Source organism: Piliocolobus tephrosceles, chromosome 4 (assembly GCF_002776525.5).
Source record: "Piliocolobus tephrosceles isolate RC106 chromosome 4, ASM277652v3, whole genome shotgun sequence".
Classification (NCBI taxonomy): domain Eukaryota; kingdom Metazoa; phylum Chordata; class Mammalia; order Primates; family Cercopithecidae; genus Piliocolobus; species Piliocolobus tephrosceles.
The window spans coordinates 53,792,034-53,814,228 of NC_045437.1; the positions used below are offsets into that span (position 1 = coordinate 53,792,034).

Here is a 22,195-nt window from a genome sequence, read left to right on the forward strand (position 1 = left end):
TCCCTCCCTCCCTCCCTCCCTCCTTCCTTCCTTCCTTCCTTCTTTTTTTTTTTCCATTTTTGAGACAGAGTCTTGCTCCGTCACCCAGGCTGGAGTGCAGTGGCACAATCTTGACTCACTGCAGCCTCGTGCCACCAAACCCACCTAATTTGTTTTCTTGTATTTTTGCATATATATATATATATATATATATATATATATATATATATATGTATAAAATTATTATTATTATTAGGTAGATGTGAGGTTTCACCATGGTGCCCAGGCTAGTCTCCAACCCCTGAGCTTAAGCAGTCCTTCCACGTCAGCCTCCCAAAGTGCTGGGATTACAGGCCCCAGCCACCACACCTGGCCTGTTTGCTCATTTTCTGTTTCATTGTCTACTCCTTATTATTTTCTTCCTAGTTCTTACTTTGGATTTAATTTGTCCTTTATTTAAAAACATTTTTAAGATAGAAGTTTGAATAATTGATTTTGGACCTCTCTTCTTTCATAAAATTAGCACTTAACAGCTATAAATTTCTTTGTAGGCCCTCCTTTACCAGCATTTCACAAATTTTATTATACTATATTTTTATTTTCATTCAGTTAAAAATTGTGTGTTATTTCTTCTTGGATTGTGATTAGATAATATACTCTTATTTTAATCTTTCTAATATTGAAAGATTAAATGGTGTTAAATTAAAAGATTTACAACCCTCGTGGCTTGTAGATTAAAAGCCTCATGGTCTATCATATGTTCTATCTTGGTGAATGTGTCTCACATTCTTATTTTTAATTTTTAATTTTTGTGTTTACATAGTTGATATATATATTTATGCGATATATGAGATGTTTTGATACAGGTGTGCAATACGTAATAATCACATCATGGAGAATTTTTGTATCCAACTCCTCAAGCATTTATCCTTTGTGTAACAAATAATCCAATTATTTTAGTTATTTTTAAATGTAAAATTAAATTATTATTCGTTATAGCCACCCTGCCGTGCTATCAGGTAGTAGGTTTTGTTCATTCAATTTTTTTGGTACCCATTAACCAGCCTACCCGCATTCCCCACCCTCCCCAACTACCTTGCCAGCCTCTGGCAACCATCCTTCTACTCTCTATGTCCGTAAGTTCAGTTGTTTTATTAGCTGCCACGAATAATTGAAAACATGCAAAGTTTGTCTCTCTGTGCCTGACTTATTTCACTTAACATAATGATCTCGAGTTCCATCCACGTTGTTGCAAATGGCAGGATCTCATTCTTCTTATGGCTGAATAGTACTCCATTATGTGTATGTACCAGATTTTCTTTATTTATTCTTCTGTTGATGGACACTTAGGTTGCTTCCAAACTGGCTACTGTGGATAGTACTGCAATAAACATGGGAGTGCAGATATCTCTTCCATAACATGATTTCTTTTATTTTGGGTATATACCTAGCAGAGGGATTGCTGGATCATATGGTAGTTCTATTTTTAGGTTTTTGAGAAACCTCCAAACTGTTCTTCATAGTAGCTGTACTAATTTACATTCCCACCAACAGTGTATAAGGATTCCCTTTTCTCCACATCCTTGCCAGCATTTGTTACTGTCATAATAATAAATGCCATTTTAACTGGGGTGAGATGATATCTCATTGTAGTTTTGATTTGCATTTCTCTGATGATCAGTGATATTGAACACCTTTTTATATGCCTGTTTGCCATTTGTATATCTTCTTTTTTCTTTTTCTTTTTTTTTTTTTTTGAGACAGAGTCTTGTTCTGTCACCCAAGCTGGAGTGCAGTGGTGCGATCTTGGCTCACTGCAAGCTCCACCTCCCCGGTTCATGCCATTCTCCTGCCTCAGCCTCCTGAGTAGCTGGGACTACAGGCACCCTCCACCACGCCTGGCTGATTTTTTGTATTTTTAGTGGAGATGGGGTTTCACTATGTTAGCCAGGATGGTCTCGATCTCCTGACCTCGTGATCCACCCGCCTCGGCCTCCCAAAGTGCTGGGATTACAGACGTGAGCCATCACGCCCAGCCTGCCATTTATATATCTTCTTTTTCAGAAATGTCTATTCAAATCTTTTGCCTATTTTTTTAATCCAGGTATTAGACTTTTTTTCCTGTAGAGTTTTTTGAGCTCTTTATATATTCTGGTTATTAATCTTTTGTCAGATGGATAGTTTGAAAATATTTTCTCCCGTTCTGTGGGTTGTCTCTTCACTTTGTTGATTGATTGCTGTGCTGTGCAGAAGCTTTTTAACTTAATGTGGTCCCATTTGTCCATTTTTGCTTTGGTTGCCTGGCCTGTGGGATATTGCTCAATAAATTTTTGCCCAGACCATGAGATTTTCCTTAATGTTTTCTTGTAATAATTTCATAGTTTGGGGTCTTAGGTTTAATTGTTTAATCCATTTTAATTTGATTTTTGTATATGGTGAGTGATAGGGTGTATCTTGCATCCTTGAAAAGTATATCTGCCCTTGTTGGGCCTGGTGTTCTAGCGTTGTCAATTAGTTCTCTTTTGTTGATAATGTTGTTCAAGCGTTTGGTGTTATACCTTTTCTTTATTGTTGATCAATCAATTACTAAGGGAGGAGTATTGACAACTCCAAATGTGTATCTAGATTTGTCTACTTTTCCTTTTCACTCTGTCAGTTTTTGCTTCATGTATTTTAAGTTTTTAAATTAAGTGCATTCACATTTAAGATTTTTATGTTAGCCAGGTGCAGTGGCTCACACCTGTAATATCAGGACTTTGGGAGGCCAAGGCGGGTAGATCACTTGAGGTCAGGAGTTCGAGACCAGCCTGGCCAACATGGTGAAACCCCGTCTCTACTAAGAAATACAAAAAAAATTAGCCGGTTGTGGCGGTGGGTGCCTGTAGTCCCAGTTACTCAGGAGGCTGAGGCAGGAGAATTGCTTGAACCCGAGAGCTGGAGGTTGCAGTGTGAACCGAGATCACGCTACTGCACTCCAGCCTGGGCGACAGAACAAGACTCCATCTCCAAAAAGAAAAAAAAAAGTTTCTAACTGTAATAGTGGATTTGTGTATTTCACTTTGCAATTCTATAAGTTTTTGACTCACTTTTTTTTTACACTTGGTTGTTAGGTGCATACACACTAAGATTTTTTTTTCTTCTTAGAGAATTGATGCTTTTATCATTATGTAATGTCATTCTTATCCACAAGAATTTTCCTTTATCTGAAGCATGCTGTGTCTCACATTAATATAGCTACCCCAGTTTTCTTTAGATTAGTGTTAGGATGGTATATCTTTTTCTATCCCTTACTTTTAACCTAGCTGAGTCTTTATATTTATAGCAGGTCTCTATGGTATTCAACATGTAGTTGGGTCTTATATTTTTCGCCACTCTGACAATCTTGAGCTTTTAATTGGTATATTTAAAACTTTCATATTTAAAGTGATCATCAAGATAATTGAATTAATATCTGTCATGTGTGTAACTTTTCTATTTATTGTATTTTGTTTCTTTTTATCTTTTTCTGCCTTGTTTTAACAGAGCACTTTATGATTCTACTTTATCTCTTCTCTTAACATATCAATTATACTTCTTTTAAAACATCTTAGTAGCTGTTCTTGAGTTTGCAATATAACAATTTTATATATAAATTATATTTATTGTGTACATATATATAAATTTGTAGCTAATCTAAGTCTGCCTTCAAATAACACTAAATTGCCTCATGTGTAATACAGGCTCATTTAAAGAATGTATGTCCAATTCGTCATTCCTGTTCCTTATGACATTGCTGTCCTTCATTTTATTTATCCATTTACTATAATAATTAATACATTGTTACTATTATTACTTTAAATAGTTATCTTTTATATCAATTAAGGATAAGAAAAATATATTTTATGTTAGCATTAGTCTTTTTTAATTTTTAGTTGTTATAGACACATAATAGTTGTATGCATTTATAGGGTATGTGTGATATTTTGATCCAAGGATATAAGGTGTATGATCAAATCTGGGTGATTGGGATATTCTTTTTTTGATGTCCTTCCTTTCTTTATATAGACCTAAGTTCCTGACCTATGTTATTTTCCTTTTTCCTGAAGAGCTTTAAAATATATATTTCTTGGAGTGCAGGTCTGCCAATAATGAATTCTCTTAGTTTAGGTTTGTCTTAGAAACTCTGTTTCTCTTTAATCTTTGAAAGATAATTCCATTGGATACAGAATTTACATGGTTTCTGATAGAAATAGCTGAAATCTCTATCCTTGTTTCTTCAGGAGTAAGGTGTATTTTTTCACTGTATTCTTTCAAGATTTTCTCTCTGTCTTTTATTTTCTGCCATTTGAATATGATATGCGTACATCCAGATTTTTTGGTATCTACCTATTTAGTATTTCTGAACTTCCTGGATCTGTAGTTGGATATCTGTCATTGATGTTGAAAAGTTCTTAGCCATTATTACTTTAAATACTTTTCTGCTCCCTTCTCTTTTTCTTCTCCTTCTAGTATGTCAATTACATGGAAGTCACACCTTCAGATATTGTCTCAGAATTCCTAGATGGTCTATTCTGGGTTGTGCGTGTGCATGTGTGCATGAATGTGTGTATGTGTGTGATTCTTTTTTCTCTCTGTATTTCAGTTTGGGAAGTTTCTATTGACCCTATTATCAAGTTCACTGGTTCTTTCCTTAGCAAGTTCAGTCCTTAGCATGTTCAGACATTCTTCATTTCAGATATCTAGCATTAAAAAGATTTTTTCTTAGAGTTTGCATATATTAATTATCTATCTCTTCTTGCATGTTGTCTACTTTTTCCTTTAAAGCTGTTAACATATTAATTGTAGTTATTTTAAATTCTCTGTTTATTCCAAAATCGGTGTCATATTTAATCTAGTTCTGATGGTTGTTTTATCTTCTTTGCCCATGTTTCAGTATGTCTTACATATTTTCTTTACTGAAAGCCAGACATGATGTATTGGGTAATGGGAACTGAAGTAAACAGTCTTTTAATGTGTAGTAGTAGGTATTCTGTCAATAATTGCTAATGAATGATGCATGTTTGCATTGTAAAGTGTAACTCTAAAATGAAACTTGTAGCTCCTTTAAGTCATTATACTCTTTGGAAGAACCAAATGAACTCAGTTTTTTCTGGTATGGAAATATTTTCAGTTAATGTAGCATGACTGAAGCATTTTACTCTGTCAGCTGATTAAGTTTCAAAGTTATATAGTGCCATCTTTTTTTATCCAAACTTGTAAAATCATGCTTAATAATATTATTTTCTTATGTCTCTGCATTTACATTATATGTTTTAATCACTATAAAATTTTTATATTTTTCAAATTAGAATATACTGCTATTATTATTAAAGTAGTACTCCATATTGTCTTTTAATAAATATTAAATTTTGGTCAGGGCCAGTAAGATGCCAAAATTATGCTATCTGTGTATCCACACACATAAATAAATGCACATACATATACACACATATATATTATATATACAATATATATAAACTTTCATCTGTAGACATTCACATATGTAGACATATTTACATAGTAGCTAAAACAATAATGTAAAGACATTCTTTAGAAAAGTTATTAAAATAAAGTCTAACAATTAAGTTATTTCAATAATTAGACTTTTGCCATAGTGTGGACTAATGCCAAAAAATAGGTAAGTCCAGTCTGCTGATTACTGCATTAAGTATCTGGAATTTCAGAATAAACTCTGTGTGTGTGTGTGTGTGTGTGTGTGTGTGTGTGTGTGTGTGCGCGCGCGCTGCAGAAATAATAAAACTACTGAAATAGATTTTGTCACTATCAAATTTTGGAACTTTGATGGGAGATTTTCTTCATTTTGCTGGAAAAATAAAGCTAATTTGTAGGCAGACACCATTGTCCGAATTGGTAAGAATTTTAGCTATCATTAACTAATTCAGCAACATTTTTCTCATAGTACTAAGGAAGACTACAATGGCCAAAGTTTCCTTGTTCCAGCTACCCTCCCTATCTTTGCAATGACTATTATATACCCACACATACACATACATACAGCCCAACATGTTAGTATGGCTCTAATAGCTAGCTTCCTCTGGTAACTGGCATCTTTACAGTGACATGAAAAGAAAAATGTGTAAAGTAGTAGTAGAAAAAATATAAATATGTTATGATACTTTCTTTGACTGTTGGAAACTTAACCTTCAAATCAGAAATGCTTATACTAAATGTGATCATTATTGTATATGGTATGGGGACAGTCTAGGTCCTGGATTCTGCTAGGTACTACCCTTATTAAATATTTTCTTACCTAAGTTCAGTATTTTGAATTCACTTTTTAAAGTAGATTGCATATAAAGTTCAAAAGTAGAATTAACGTTCAAGCTCTGTTTTAGAAAACACATGAGCAAATTGTAATAATTATCCTATTGGATAAATACTAAATCTAAAAATGTTTGCCAGATGTGGGTATAGAAGGTTCTGACTGAGTACATCACCTAAATTCTGTCTTTTCTTTACTATAACAAGTGATTTATAGCCAAGCTCAGTTATGTATTAGAACAGTTCTCTAATGGAAAATCATTCTAAATTTAGAATGTCTTTTTATTCCCTTTTTTTTTTCTGCAATGGGAAAGCTTAACTTTGAGATTTTTACAGTTGGCACAATTTAGACTATCATTATCTCATCATTTAAAAAAGTTGCTTCTTAAAGAAAAAATCAATCATGTTAAAAAGCATTAGGAAACTGTTCTTTAATCTGGTAATTTTATGTGTGTTATCTCTTTGAAGAACTGACTGATCATCTATTTATTTTTTCCTTTGGAGGCAGACTTTAGAAGTGCATGTTCTATATACTAGTGATTGTTTAACAAAATGCTTGACAGAGTTTAAAGTACCATGATTATCTAACAAAAACAATGATGTTGATATATTAGCAACACGATTATCTTCAGTTTAAAAATTAAGATTGCTTAGACAGAAAAATTTAACGAGGCATTTTAAGATTTTCCTTCGCTATATAGATCTTCTGTTTGGTTTGAAAACATCTGTTATGATTTTTAAAAGAATCTCCAGACTAAATGCAAATTAAATTTATATTCAGTACACTATGTTTGCTCTTTCCATTCTTACAAATCTCCCAACAGAACCAATAAGAATTGTGTACCTAAATCAAGAGTAAGCTATTATTTTTGTGGTACAAAATGCATTATATTATTTTCACACTGTTAAGGGGGGGGTCATATAATGTAGGAGGAAATGACACAAAATATAATCACAAATGGGCTGCCTCATATATCTTAAAAAATGAAAAGACATGATAAATTCTGTCATTTATAATAGTATGCTTTTACCCTATATAAGGAAATTTTGTTTTGTTAAACGACATTTCAAAGAAAAATATCATTTGCATAGAAAATGATCTGCTTTAATATTTAAAATATTTCAGAAAAGCATGTATGTCAAAAGACTGATAGATGCTGAGTTACAGAAGTTTAATTTAATGAATAACCTTTATGGCACAATTTCTGTCAGTCTCTGTATAGTAACCACTTTGTCTCTGACTGAGATGCCACTTGTTTTGACCAAAAACTCACCCCTTTTACCCTTTTATTACTTATTATATAGTATATATTTTATTACATTATCCACCATTAAGGGAGGTATGTACACATATGATGCTTCCAAAATTCTGCCTCTCATGGTTTACAGTTAGTCAGCAGATAGTCTCTAATCGATGCACAATTTATTTGGATTCAGAGATTTACTGAGCACCTAATTCCAGTGATTTACTGAGATGGTTACAATGGATACTGTGCATTGTGGATATGGTGATGATGAAAACAAAAGTCTTATCCTGGAAGGACATCTTTTTTTTTCACTTTTCTCTTTTTCTTTCTCCAACTCTTGATCAGTTACTTCGAGAGCATCTTCCTCTAAACCACTTGCATTCATGAGCCAAAACGTAAAATTACTAGGCTAGGGATGTGTAGTGTTATGAAGAAAAATAACAATACACAATTTTAAATTTGAACATAAAATAGAATCAGAGTCATTTACCTGTAGAACTTTTTGGAATACTTTAAAGTCCCCTTTAGAACTTCTTCAGTCATTTTCATGTACCTTTTCCTTGTTAAATCTGCTTTTCTTTAAATACCACTAGTTCTCTAGGAAACTTTAAAATATATTTCATTCTGCTACATTGCTAATGCCAACAGTATTGTCATATACTATTCCTCATTTCACAGACACTGATTTAGTCTGCAAAATATGTTAAATAGGCTTATTTGAGCCATTCTCAGACATACAATAATAATTTATCCCATTATTTTAATTCAGTTTAATTTAATTTTTTTTGAGACAGGGTTCATTCTATCACTCAGGCTAGAGTGCAGTGGCATGAACACAGCTCACTGCAGCCTCAACCTCCTGGGCTCAGGTGATCCTTCTGCCTCAGCCTCCCATGTAGGTGGGACCATAGGCATGTGCTACCACACCTGGCTAACTTTTCTATTTTTTGTAGAGACAGGGTCTCACTTTGTTGCTGTGTTCATCCACTCTTGCATTGCTGTAAAGAAATACCTAAGACTGGGTAGTTTCTAAATGAAAGAAACTTAATTGGCTCATGGTTCTTCAGGCTGTGCAGAAAGCATGATGCTGGCATCTGCTTGGCTTCTGGGGAGGCCTCCAGGAACTTACAACCATGGAGGAAGGAAAAGGGGGAGTGAGGTATCTCACATGGCGGAGCAGGAGCAAGAGAGAGAGGGAGGAGGTGCCACACACTTTTAAAAGACCAGACCTCACAAGAACTCACTCACTGTTGCAAAGACAGTACCAAGGGGGTTGGTGCCAAACCGCCTCCATGATCCAATCACCTCCCACCATGTCCCACCTCCAACACTGGGGATTACAATTTGATATGAAATCTGGGCAGGGGCACAGATCCAAACCATATCCGTTGCCCAGGCTGGTCTGGAATTCCTGGGTTCAAGTGATCCTCCCACCTCAGCCTCCCAGAGTGCTGGGATTACAGGCATGAGTCACAGCGCCCAGCTATACCATTATATTTAGAGTGAATTTTTTCAGGGTTCCAAGAATGAGCTTCAAAACTTGAGAACGAAATCAATTTACAAAGCCGAGTCTGCTGTCTTGTGTAGTTAATCTGAGAGGAGAAATCAATTGCCAAATTGTAGAACAAAGTATTCTGTGTATATTCGGGTATGTATATTTAACTATATAGAAACTTTATTTTAAAATATTCTGTGTGTATGTGTGTGTATTATAGCAGGGGTCCCCAACTGTGGCCTGTCAGGAACCAGGCCACACAGCAGGAAGTCAGCTGTGAGTAAGCAAGGAAAGCTTCATTTGTATTTATAGCCGCCCCCCCGCCACCCCACATTGCCCACGTTACTGCCTGAGCTCCACCTCCTGTCAGATCAACAAGGATTACATTCTTATAGGAGCGAGAACCCTTTTGTGAACTTCTTATGTGAGGGTTCTTGATTGCCCGCTCTTTTGGAGAATCTAATGCCTGATGATCTGTCACTGCCTCCCATCACCACCAGATGGGACTGTCTAAATGCAGGAAGACAAGCTCAGAGCTCCTACTGATTCTACATTGTGGTGAGTTGTATAATTATTTTGTTATATATTACAAAGTAATAACAATAGAAATAAAGTGCACAATTAATGCAATGTGCTTGAATCATCCTGAAACCACCACCACCCCCAACCCCACCCTGGTCTGTGGAAAAGTTGTCTTCCCATGAAACGGGTCCCTGGTGCCAAAAAGAATAGGGACAACTGTTATATCACACATTCATGTGTCCACCATTCACATTTAACAAATATTAATATTGTCCCGTTGCTGTTTGGGGGCTTTTATTGTTGCCAATATCATATTGCTTTAATTACCATAGTTGTTTTTTTGTGTGTGTGTGTGTGTGTGTTTTTTTTTTTTTTTTTGAGACGGAGTCTCGCTCTGTCGCCCAGGCTGGAGTGCAGTGGCCGGATCTCGGCTCACCGCAAGCTCCACCTCCCAGGTCTACACCATTCTCCTGCCTCAGCCTCCCGAGTAGCTGGGACTAAGGCACCCGCCACCTTGCCTGGCTAGTTTTTTGTATTTTTTTTAGTAGAGACAGGGTTTCACCGTGTTAGCCAGGCTGGTCTCGATCTCCTGACCTTGTGATCTGCCTGTCTCGGCCTCCCAAAGTGCTGGGATTACAGGCTTGAGCCACCGCACCCAACAAATTACCATAGTTTTATAATAGGTATTGAAGCTCTCCCCTCCTTCTTCAAAATTAGTTTGGCCTTTTCTGACTCTTTACTTTCCTATATTAGTTTTGGAATCTTAGTGTCAGTTTCTATTTTAAAAACTAATAGAATTTTAGTTAAGTTGCTTATTCATTCAGGCTTGATGATGTGTTTGCAGGAAATTTACATGATTCCTAAGTGTTTTCTCATGCACTGAATGAAGACCCGTTCTTATGTGAGGTAATGCAAGAACCTAGGTAGGGCCATCCAGGAAGAGTTATGCTCCAGAGAAGAGAGAAACCTTTGGATAGGACAGGTGATGAGACAAGGCCTAATGAATAGAATGTCTTTTTTTCCCCTATAGTGTGATAACTGCAATTCTTAAGATCCTATGTTATTTAAAATTATGTTTAAAAGTATTACCTGGATATGAAAAAAATTGATTACCACCCAGAGTTTCCAGTTCACAATGTTATAGTTAGTTTTCCTGCAGAAATTCAACTATTAAAGGCTTCGATCAAACCTAACAAAACACATATAATTGCATCAGTTTTTCCTTTTAAGCCACGCTCCACTGTCTTCTCTATTCCTTTTGCCTTGACCTGGCGTTTTTACATGGAGCACAATGCATAGGCACCAGCAGTTCTTAACAGAAGCACACATAACCAAGTAACACTCCAATGAAGTACCTAGACTAAAGCAACCATGTGTTCCTATGCTACAGACATAGACTTTTTATTTTTTTCTTCGAAATTGGTCTAGTTCCCAATACCCCCTACTGTATAACCAACTTGGGTCTAGTTAAAGCAAATTATGTTAACTAATGAATTAAGCACATTATATCCAATTCACATTATGAGAACTTTACTAGTTTAGTCTGGCATCAGAGCTTAGATAAAGATTCAGTCAGGAAATTGTCAACATCATGGAAGTCCTGTGGCTTGCTGTAAGTGTATGTCCCAGAGGTTGGAGAACAAGGGAGACTGTGACTTTAATACCCCAAAGTCAGATGGGATCCTTGCTTAAAGAGAAATGAAGTACTGGCCAGGATCTCAGAGTCTCAGGAGCAGGGGAACGAGACAAGTGATTTAGTTTCTCAGACTGGGGTATAAAATAGTGTCTTGTTCACAAGAAACAGGACCACAGCCTAACTACTAGAATTCACTGGAAAACTAGAATAGAACTGGACCAACAATATGCCATATTTTAATGCTGCTCTACAAAGTTAATAGCCTCTATCTCTTTAAATTCTCTCTAACAATGAATGCAATTGGTCCCTGATCCCATGAGCAGAGTGGAGTCTTGCTGTATATGTGAATTGTATGACTCCAGTGTGGTAATTGCAGGAACAAATGGCCAGAAAAAAGGGCAAAGTTCATCATAGTGAAAATGGAACTCATGGCAGATCCTTTGGATCCCACGTTTTACAAGAGACTGTTTATTAGGTCTGCATTTTAACCTCATGAGTCTCCTCACTTTATCCAAATGAAATATCGACCTCCACTGAGATTCAGTTCACTTCACTAAACCTCTAAGCCTTCATCACCAATTGTTAGACTGTTTATATGCTAGGTACAATGAATAAAATGAAATATAAAACATACTTTTTGCTCAGTGGGATAACTAGTAAAAATGGAATTCAGTGTCAAGCTATACACATAGGCTTAAAAATTTATTATTAACAGCCACTTTGGAAGACACTTTGGCAGTTTCTTACAAAACTAAGCATACTTTTAACATAGGATCCAGCAATACTTAAATGTGGAAATCAAACTATTAAAGATTTCAGAAGATAATATGGAAGTAAATCCCCATGACCTTAGGGTAAAGAAGAATTTTTTTAAACAAGATATAAAGAACATGAAACATGTGATTAACCAGTTCAACCACATTAAAATTAAGAGTTTAATCAAAAGATACCATAAAACAAATGGCACAGTGGAGGAAAAGGTGTTTGCTACTGTGTTACAGTTAAACACATTTAACTGACACAGTGCAGTTTCAAGAATATATAAAGAACTACAAATTAATAAAATCAAATACCCCAATAGAAAATATGCAAAGTACTTGAACACTTTACAAAAGAAGGCATCCAAGGGGTCAATAAGCGTATAAAAAGATGTTCAACCTAATTAATATTCAGAGAAAGGCAAATTATACCTACCATGTTTGGCATAAATTAAGAAATCTGAAAATACTAAATATTGGTGAAGATATGGTGCAACTAGGATTCTTACACACTACAGGTGAGAATGTAAATTGGTGCAATCACTTTGAAAAGCTGTTTGGCATTGTCTAGTAAATTTGAAATTTTACGCAATTTATGACCCAACAATTTATTTTGCACATCTATACTAGAGCAGTGATCCCTGGGATCTCTGAGGCATTTTCAGATCAAAACTAGTTTCACAATATTAAGACTTCATTTGCCCTAAAAAAAAAAAAAACCTATATTGATAGTTGCACTGATTGTGTAAAAGCTATTGGGGGAATAAATGCTGACACTTTAGCATGAATCAAGACAGCCATACTAGTATTCAGTGTGTTTGTAACTCCTATGCACTCACAATAAAACCCACGCCATTTTCACTTAAGAGTGTCCTTGATGAAGCAGCAAAAGTATTAGTTTTATTAAGTCACAAAACTTGAGTTCATGTCTTCTTAATATTCTATGTTACCCATTACTGCTGCATGAATGCTGGCTACATGATATTTCTGGGTCAGAGGCAAAAGATGTTATTACAGTACAGCAAGCATCATAAGCATCAACATATTTACATTGGTTCCCCTTGGCCCCAAATTCCACAAGGGTGACACCATATGGCCCATATAAATGTTGCACACGCAGTGAGTTTGCATTGCAACTGAGAAACATGGAGCTTAAGGAATCTACCACTTTTATAGCAAGTATTAAGTTAACCTGTTCTTTGTCCAAGAGGAGAGATGTTACCTCATCTCTCAAAATTACCCTGACAAATGGCCTGAGTAAAACAACAAGTGATCAGGCACATGCAGCAAGATGTGGAGGATCACAAAAGGCCCAAGGATGACTGTCTCTCCCAATATGTATCTATCTCCGTGTGTGCATATGTGTGCGTGTGTGTGTGTATGTGTCCCTGTGACTCTTTTTCTCTATCTCTGTGTGTGTGTTCCTAAAACCCTCCACAAATGAGAATCATTAACTCGATGTAATCTGAAATGTTTACTAAACACATAAAACTGGCAATGGAGATATTCCCTTGTTACCACTATTCATCTATTGGGGTGGGCCCAAGGTTTGCCAAACACTCCTTTGTTCTTGTTTTTGTTCTTCTTTTTTTAAATTATTATTTTTGAAACTCAACAACAGAGAGTTGAGTTAGTTTTTCTTCTCTCTATTATTTATCTATACTTAGTTCAAGGCACAGCATCAGTATCTGTATCAGTTCAAGCAGGGACCCTCCTTGTTTAATGCCTGTATTAGTTTTTATATTTCTATAGTCCCACTTATCCCTTCTCATAGACAGTTACTCAGATAAATTTTGATATGTATATTTGAATCCCTATGTATCCTCATAAACTATTGCAGGTTGTTTTGTGGTGTGTTTACTTTTTATTTTTTAAGTCTGAAATGATTTCATATTTACAGAAATATTACTATAGTAGAAAGATTTACCATGTGTTTGTCACCCAGATTCAAAAATAGTAAAGATTTTACAACACTTGTTTTATCTTTCTCTATTTATATGTCCATAAATATTTTTCTGATCTCTTTGAGAGTAAGTTGTAGACATTATATCCTTTTTTCCTAAACATTTTAGCATGTATTTCCTAAGAACAAAGGATATTCTCTTATATAGCTGTCATACAATGGTAAAATTAGAAAGTTTGATATTGATACACTACTATTATCTAGTATACAGTTCATACTCCAGTTTCATTTATTGTCCCCAGCAATGTTTGTTTTCTGTAGCATTTTTTTCTCCCTAATCCAGTTTCCATTGCATTTACTTGTTATCTTTTGAGTATTTAATCTGGAATAATTCTTCAGACTTTTTTGTTATTCAAGATTGTGTATGTAACTTTTGTTTACTTATATGGTGTAGCGCTACAGATCTTGTTCCCTTTCTTAACTATATTTTTTTTACTCTTTTTAAGATCCACACATATAGGCCAGATGTGGGGGCTCACGCCTGCAATTCCAGCACTTTGGGAGGCCAAGATGGGAGGATCACTTGAGCCCAGAGTTTGAGATCAGCCTTGGTAACATAGTGAGACCCCATTTTTATGAAAAATTTAAAAATTTGCCAGGTTTGGTGTTGCACACCTGTGATCCCAGCGACTTGGGAGAATGAAGTGGGAGGATTGCTTGACCACAGGAGGTCGAGGCTGCAGGGAGCCATGATTGTGCCACTGCACTCCGGCCTGGGTGACAGAGCCAGACCCTGGCCCCGTCGCCCTAAAAAAGATCCACTCATATTAATGTGTAGACATCTATCTTGTTTGTTGCTTCTAACTTCTGCTTAGTATTCCACAATATACATCTGCCAAAAAAGAAATATATTTTATACTACAGCCTGAACATCCTATTAAAGGGATCTTTTGAAGCTGATGTCATGAATGTCAGTTGTAAACTTACATTGTACTTTGTGTCACTGTAAGTGAACTATTTGACATTGCCCGATCATTTCTGGGATTTCTTATGTTTGAAATATAGGTTGCAGAAATATATATTCTCTTAGATGACTAAAACCTAAATCCTTGAGACAACTATCTACAGCTGACAACTAAACTATAAAGATTGTTAATAGAAATAAAACTCATGATTTTCTCCTTCAGTACTTGAGTTCATTGGTTTTAAAATCTGTTGGCTTATATACATCTGAAAGGATTTTTTAAAATCATATACCTTATTGTATATTTTTCAGTTGATGTCTAAAATTTTTCCTTTTATGTCTAAGTAATTGCAAAGGATAGAATTTCCAGTGTCGCAAATATTGTTATTTAAAAATAGAATCGATATATCCCTCTCTTAAGTATATGCAGTTTAATCTAAATGCCATAGCAATTAAGTAACTATCATTATGCATTTAAAAAATACATCAACAGGTTCTATAGTCAAAATTTACATCATTTTCCCCTTTTAATTCAATGTGCTCATTCCCCTTTAGAACTTTATCTTAATGTATATTTTAATATACATTAAGATATATCCTAATATATTTTATTATATTATATTTATATATCCTAATATATTTTAAAATATATTTTATGCTTGAGTATTTTAAAATTATACACTGTATTATATGTCTCTACAGCAAAAACATGTATGTTAACATTTATTAATTTGTTTCTATGATCAGAAAGAAAATAAAAATTTTCTTCTGGATTTGATGTTCATTACATTACAATAATTATTAGTTTCAGTGATTGTTTGGAAGAACATATACATATTACAAATTTTGATAAATAATTAAATACATAAGTAAAGTTTTTATTAGAAGATGTTGTTAATTGGATATATTTTTTCAGTTATTGCATTTATGTATGTAGTGCTATAACGAGGCAGGATTTCAGCATCAATTCAATTTCTATAGATGTGAATGCTGAGAAAATTTGCCCACATAAGAAGTAGACAGGGATAAAAGGAGTTTATTATAGAAATATCACTCAACTCTTTGAACTCCTTTTGAATTATTTGTCAAAATATAACCATGGGAATCTATCATCAAAGAATAGTTTTAACCATTGATCAGCTGGTTATTTGATTATGTGCTCCTGCAAACCTGATAAAAGTGAGGAATTGGAAACTATCTGATATGGTTTAATTAAAATCAATCATCAAAAGTTATTCTCTTAACATTGACACAAATGTTCAGTTGCCTCTTTTCTTGACACCATGTTTTTATACTCCAAGGCAATGCACTATTATAAAATTATAGATAGGTGAAAGATATGCCTTTCTTTGTAAGACAGAAGATAGGATTTTGAAAGTAGGAGCTTGATTTGTTTTTAGAAAAGAGTGCATAAGGAGTCAAGAATCTCGAAATTGATGCTCTTAAAGCCATCTGAGCCTGTCTACATACCTATGTTAACATGAAACAGGGATATGTATAAAATTGCCGCTAAAAGAAATAGTATTTTTAAAGCTATCATTACTTGAAAAGAATCATAGTGTTATTAACACAGTAGCGTCAACCTTTCAGAGAAATAAGGAACATTACACATTTACACTACTGAGGTCTTTATGTAAATCCATAGTTGATTATTTTGACAGAATGTACGTCTGATTCAACACACTTGAAACTTCACCTTCATATTCCTTGAAGACCATTCACAGAGACTTACTCCACTGTGTTGAGGTCGGCCTAGAATACTAAATATTGGTGTTCTTGGAAGGTTATTTGATGTTTTAAGTTAGGGCTCTGGATAATGTCATACACTTCTCTTTCTTTGCTTATTTTTGTTCCTCCACCTGAATTACTAGCTCTTCCTAATATGTGTGTATGCACATATATGGGGCTGGGAGGAAAAAATATATATAATATTAAAAAAATATATAATATATATATATTTTTTGAGACAGAGCATTGCTCTGTCACCCTGGCTATAGTATAGTAGTATGACCTCGGCTCATTGCAACCTCTGCTTTCTGAGTTCAAGTGATTCTCATGTCTCAACCTCCTGAGTAGCTGGAACTACAGGTGTGCACCACCACCCCCAGCTAATTTTTTCTGTATCTTTAGTAGAGGGTTTCACCATGTTGGCTAGACTGGTCTTGAGCTCCTGACCTCAGGTGATCCTCCCGCCTCAGCCCCACAAAGTGCTGGGATTACAGGTGTGAGCCACCAGGCCTGGCCTATGCAGACATATTATATATCTTTATTATAACTCTTTTTATGTTGTACTTATGAAAGTCAATTCATTCTGCTTCCTAAGCATGTCTCAAACCTAATTCTACCTGTTTATCCGGCACCCTTGTTCGGATCAACATTAGTTCTCAGTTGGTAATGATCTTCTGACTACTCCCCTGGCTCCATTCTCTTCCTACTTCAGTATCTCCACCATGGAGTTACTATAATTACTTGTCTAATAGACAGATCAATTCTGTATTCCCTGACTCAGAAATCTTCAGTTGCTCTTACTTACAAATCTTCCCTGTTTCTATGCTGCCAAGAGGACTGATATTAATATTTACCTTTATTAATTATCTTGTACTTAACTCTTTCCAACTACCTTTCCAGATTTTTTTCTCCAGCAACCATCCTCATCTATTTTATACTCTAGTGACATTTTCTTGGACACATATCATGGTGCACTTATTAGAATATATGTCATAACAGACACATAAATTTATTTTCTTAGTAATATTCAACCTAAACTTCTCGTTACTTGTGAAGAAAGGTTAAAATGTATATGTAATCTGTATTACACATAGATTGTATAAACACACACACACATATAGGGTATGTAGTGGGTATATCCTTTTCAGAAAAACATTTTTATTGTAAAAATGTGTTTTTAGATCACATTGTTAGCACTAAGCATGGCTATATAACACAGGAAAAAAATGACAAAGAAAATATTTTTAAAGTGAAGGTGGCCACAATAAAGAAAAACCATAATCCTTAAATATATCTATGGTTTTCAAAAGGCGTTTTGAAACACACATACAAACGACTACAAATTATATGTGTGTTAAATTATCTTTTATTAATATTAATAGGAAAAAGGACTTCTGTATTTGGCCCATAACCTAAAACTCAACTGATCATAGCTATCTTCTTATAATTCTTTTTTGGATTCAGCATAGTGAGGTAGGATGAACACTAGCATATTAAAAGGTAGGTTCTGCTAACAGTTCCAACACTGACAAACTGTGTGACCTTTAGCAGGTTATTTACCTTTGCTAAATCTGTTTTCTTTTTCTTTTTTTTTTTTTTTTGAGACGGAGTCTTGCTCTGTCGCCCGAGCTGGAGTGCAGTGGCCGGATCTCAGCTCACTGCAAGCTCCGCCTCCTGGGTTTACGCCATTCTCCTGCCTCAGCCTCCGGAGTAGCTGGGATTACAGGTGCCCGCCACCTCGCCCGGCTAGTTTTTTGTATTTTTAGTAGAGACGGGGTTTCACCGTGTTAGCCAGGATGGTCTCGATCTCCTGACCTCGTGATCCGCCCGTCTCGGCCTCCCAAAGTGCTGGGATTACAGGCTTGAGCCACCGCGCCCGGCCCGCTAAATCTGTTTTCTAATATATAAAGTAAGAATTGATATGTAATATATTCGGCTCAAAGAGAAATTGAAACGTGTAATAACAGGTGAGAGTATGTGACTACATTTAAAGAGATTTAGACATGTATTGTATCACTGAAGTATTCTTTATTCCTTAGTCTCTTTAATTTTAATCCTAAATTTCTTTAGAGGATCTGGTCTATCCTGATGGAAGGCATATGTTGATAAGGCTAATAAATGGCCAAACAAGGAAATAAGGGATGTGTTGGGTTTTTGTTTTTTTTTTTTTAATTTATGTTTTCTATGTTTCTTCCTCATTAAAACAGTTTTGGTATGAACCATGATGGAATTGGAAATTCTTGTGGGACGAAAGGTCATGAAGCAGCAAAACTTATGGCAGCTCACATTACTGCGAATACCAATCCTTTTTCCTGGTCTGCGTGCAGTCGAGACTACATCACCAGCTTTCTAGAGTAAGTAATCTCTGGAGAGTGATGATAAATTGCTCCAGAAGCAAGCCACTGGTAGAAGCCTAATATGTAGTGCTTTCAACTTTGCATAATGAGTAACTTTTATAGGGCCTACTGATGTTTCAACTGTTTCTTAAATACTTTAATATATCATTGTGGCAATTTTTTTCTTCGTATAGAATTTATAGAATAGAGGAAGTGGAGCAAGGATATAAGTGGGACTGATGGTGTGAGTGTTACAATTGTTTAATAAATGGGAGACAATTTCAGAAAGCATTCAGATTTGCATGATTTAATAGCACATAGGCCAAACTTATGTTCAGTGATTACATATTTTATTTTGTTGGTGAAAAAACTGAGTTTTATAGGAGAGCCAAAGTATCTAATAGTAACAAACAACAACAAAAAATAACCAAACACCAAGGAAATCAACACTTTGAGAAAAATATTTGTTTTTGAAAATGTATTAAGTGATCCATTTTTCTGCAGTTTGAGAACTTTTTGGTCCTTTAATGTATATTCCAAGAGTCTGGTTATTGAAATGTGAAGAATACAAATCAGCTCAGGTATAAGCATGTTAAGGAAATCAGATGTTCTTCCACATCTCACTTGCATAGGGCTTGAGGATTGTACTTTGGAAACTGATAGACTTGGGTCTCACTTCTAAGTGCATGTTCCTTAACTTTTCTAATCTTCAGTGTCCTAAGTTGTTAAATGAAGTTAAGTCACACTGTTTATGTCATCAGGTGTTATATATGTAATTATGTGTCATGCTATAATGTATATAAAATACATAACAGACATTCTTTAAATGGTAAATATTATTTTAAATAATATCAAGATTTCAGTGCTGTATTGCTTTACCATGATTTTTAACTGTCTTGTGCCATTTTTTTTTTTCCTTGGGGAAGAGAAATTAAATACTCTGTGAAAAAGTAAGGTATACATAAAGTACAGATCAGCAGTGGAAATTCTTCTTAAAAATTGGCTCTGTTTATATTAAAACAATTATATTGTAAAATTTTAAAAATTCAAACAGGTTACATACAGTAACATTATTTATTAAAATTTCCTTCATATCTACTAATAGCCAGAGCATATATTTTGAAAACTATGATTAGATATTTTTAAAAGGTCACAAACAAGAGACTTTAAATTACCTAGCACAATGCTTTATTAAAAAACAAATCAAAAGATAAATGTTTAAAATGAACTCTTTTAAATTAATGTAATAATAAAGTTGAAGGAATTTGAAATTTATTTCAGAAGGTGGTTCTTCTGATAACCATATTATAACCTAATAAATTTTAATCTTAGTAACAGAAGGATGTAAGGTTATACTTGCCTACGGTGAAAACTGATTGAAGTGCTATAAAGGTAGACCACAGAGCATTTGTAAGATATCTTTTGGTTGTTCTTAATACAAAGCGCTAGCAATATCACTTTCTAAGATGTTTTTAATGAGATCATTTACCTAAATTTTAAACATTTTTGAAGATCTGCTCTCCCTAGACATCAAGTCAGATCTGGAATTTCTCCTTTGACTTGGCTTATGTTTTTATAATGGAGTATTAATGTCCATCACCAGAAAGACAAACTGTGTAACATGCTCAGGATTTCTGTGCATTTCTGATGGTTGCTCTTGTTGTTTTTGTTGTTGTTGCTGTTGTCGTTATTGCTTTTGTAGCATTTTCTTTTCTCCTTTATCTTGTTTCTGTCCCATTGGCTATATTGCACAGCTCATTTGCTAGTACCATCTCTGTATATTAAATACAAGGACCAGTTGTGATCTCCTATCAGATCTTGTCTACTTGAAACCATATTGAGGCTAAGACACTCCAAAAGGGAATCCTTAAATTGCTGGTAAAATACAGTTTAAAAATCACCACTGGTTTGGTGAGGGACATAAAAGTATTACTAGTTTCAATAAAGTGTTCCATTGAATTAATTAAAAAAATTGATCCAAAAAGCATTATTTAAGCCTTATTGCCTCTTTGCATTTTGTATGTGTAAGCATGATTAGTGTTGACAGGGTTCTAATGGGCTTATTTATCCTGTATTTTATAAAAATATTTCCATGTACATCCTCATGGGAATGCTCACAAAGTTAAAACTATTAATGAAAGATAGATGTGAAGCACAATGGGTAGAGACTTGGGGGAAAACTTGGCTTTCCCTCCTCTTTAATAATAAAACTAAACAAATCTGATTATAATCTGACCAAGCAATAAAGGGTTTTTAAACACAAGGCTCTTTAAAAAGGTCAGTTCACCGGAGCACAAAGACATAACAGTAACTTTCTTGAATTTCTTTGTTCCTTTTTATTAATGCAGTGAACTTAATTGCTTTAACAGCTATGCGTGATATTTTTTAAAATCCAGTGCTATTTTGATCAGGGATTGAGGTTACATTTATGTTTTATAGTTGGCTCAAAAAGGCTCATAACATTTTATTTTAGCTTCTCTTCTCAAGAAAAAGAATCTTGAAAGATGAATTGTTTAGGAACTGCAGCCCAGCCAACAAAACGCATACCTTTCTCTACTTAGTAGCTGTATAGGCCAAAGATGATGGTGGATTTTAACAATGAGCTTTCTATGATTTATAGAGATTCACTATTCACTATGTTCAAATGAAAACGATTCCATGGCCAATAGAATACAAAGTCTCTTGTGTCATTCTAAAACACTGGGTGCTACTGATCAATCAGGAGATGGTGTTTACCAACTCCCAATATTTTTTTTCAGATTTCTTAAACTCGGTGATTCAATAAGTGGTTCATGAATCGCCCAGAAGCCGTCCTGATTAAATAATAAAGAACCCATTTCCGTTAAAATGGACGTGTTATGCCAGCTTCTGATGTTTTCCGGCGACGGCTTTGCAGGTAGTGTCTTTCCTATCTGCCTGCGGGACTGATTTATTTATTTATTTAGAATATAGAGAAAGGTGAACCTGGTATTATGGCTCACACTCATTGATGACTATGGGCTAATTTACCAGGCAGTGGTAGACAGCCAGAAGTAATTTAAGTCAGTTTTTCATACATTTTCCACCACTTAGCAATAGTACAGAATAATTTCATATAGTTTTCAAAAATTATGGGGGCTCTGTGAATCAACTCTTGCTCTATTAAAATTAAAGCCTGTTAACTTGTTTGAACTGTCAAAGATCCATAGCAAAATTTCCTACAGTTCCAAATTAAATATAGAGTAGACATTTTCACAGACAGGATGGAAGCTGAACATGTTAAAAGAAGCAATGTTACGGTCAGAGTTGACCTAGGAGGAAAGGTGACTGTGGAGCTACAAGAGAAGT

General features: G+C 34.8%; 1 protein-coding gene across 2 annotated transcripts in view; it reads left to right on the top strand.

Moving 5' to 3' along the window:
* ADAMTS6 (ADAM metallopeptidase with thrombospondin type 1 motif 6) overlaps nt 1-22,195 on the top strand; it is a 333,597-nt gene that overhangs the window by 162,801 nt on the left and 148,601 nt on the right. For both annotated transcript variants that reach the window (XM_023210467.1, XM_023210468.2), the window contains exon 10: nt 18,740-18,886. In XM_023210467.1, coding sequence (XP_023066235.1) covers nt 18,740-18,886 — 147 coding nt within the window. The remainder of the gene's footprint in view (nt 1-18,739; nt 18,887-22,195) is intronic.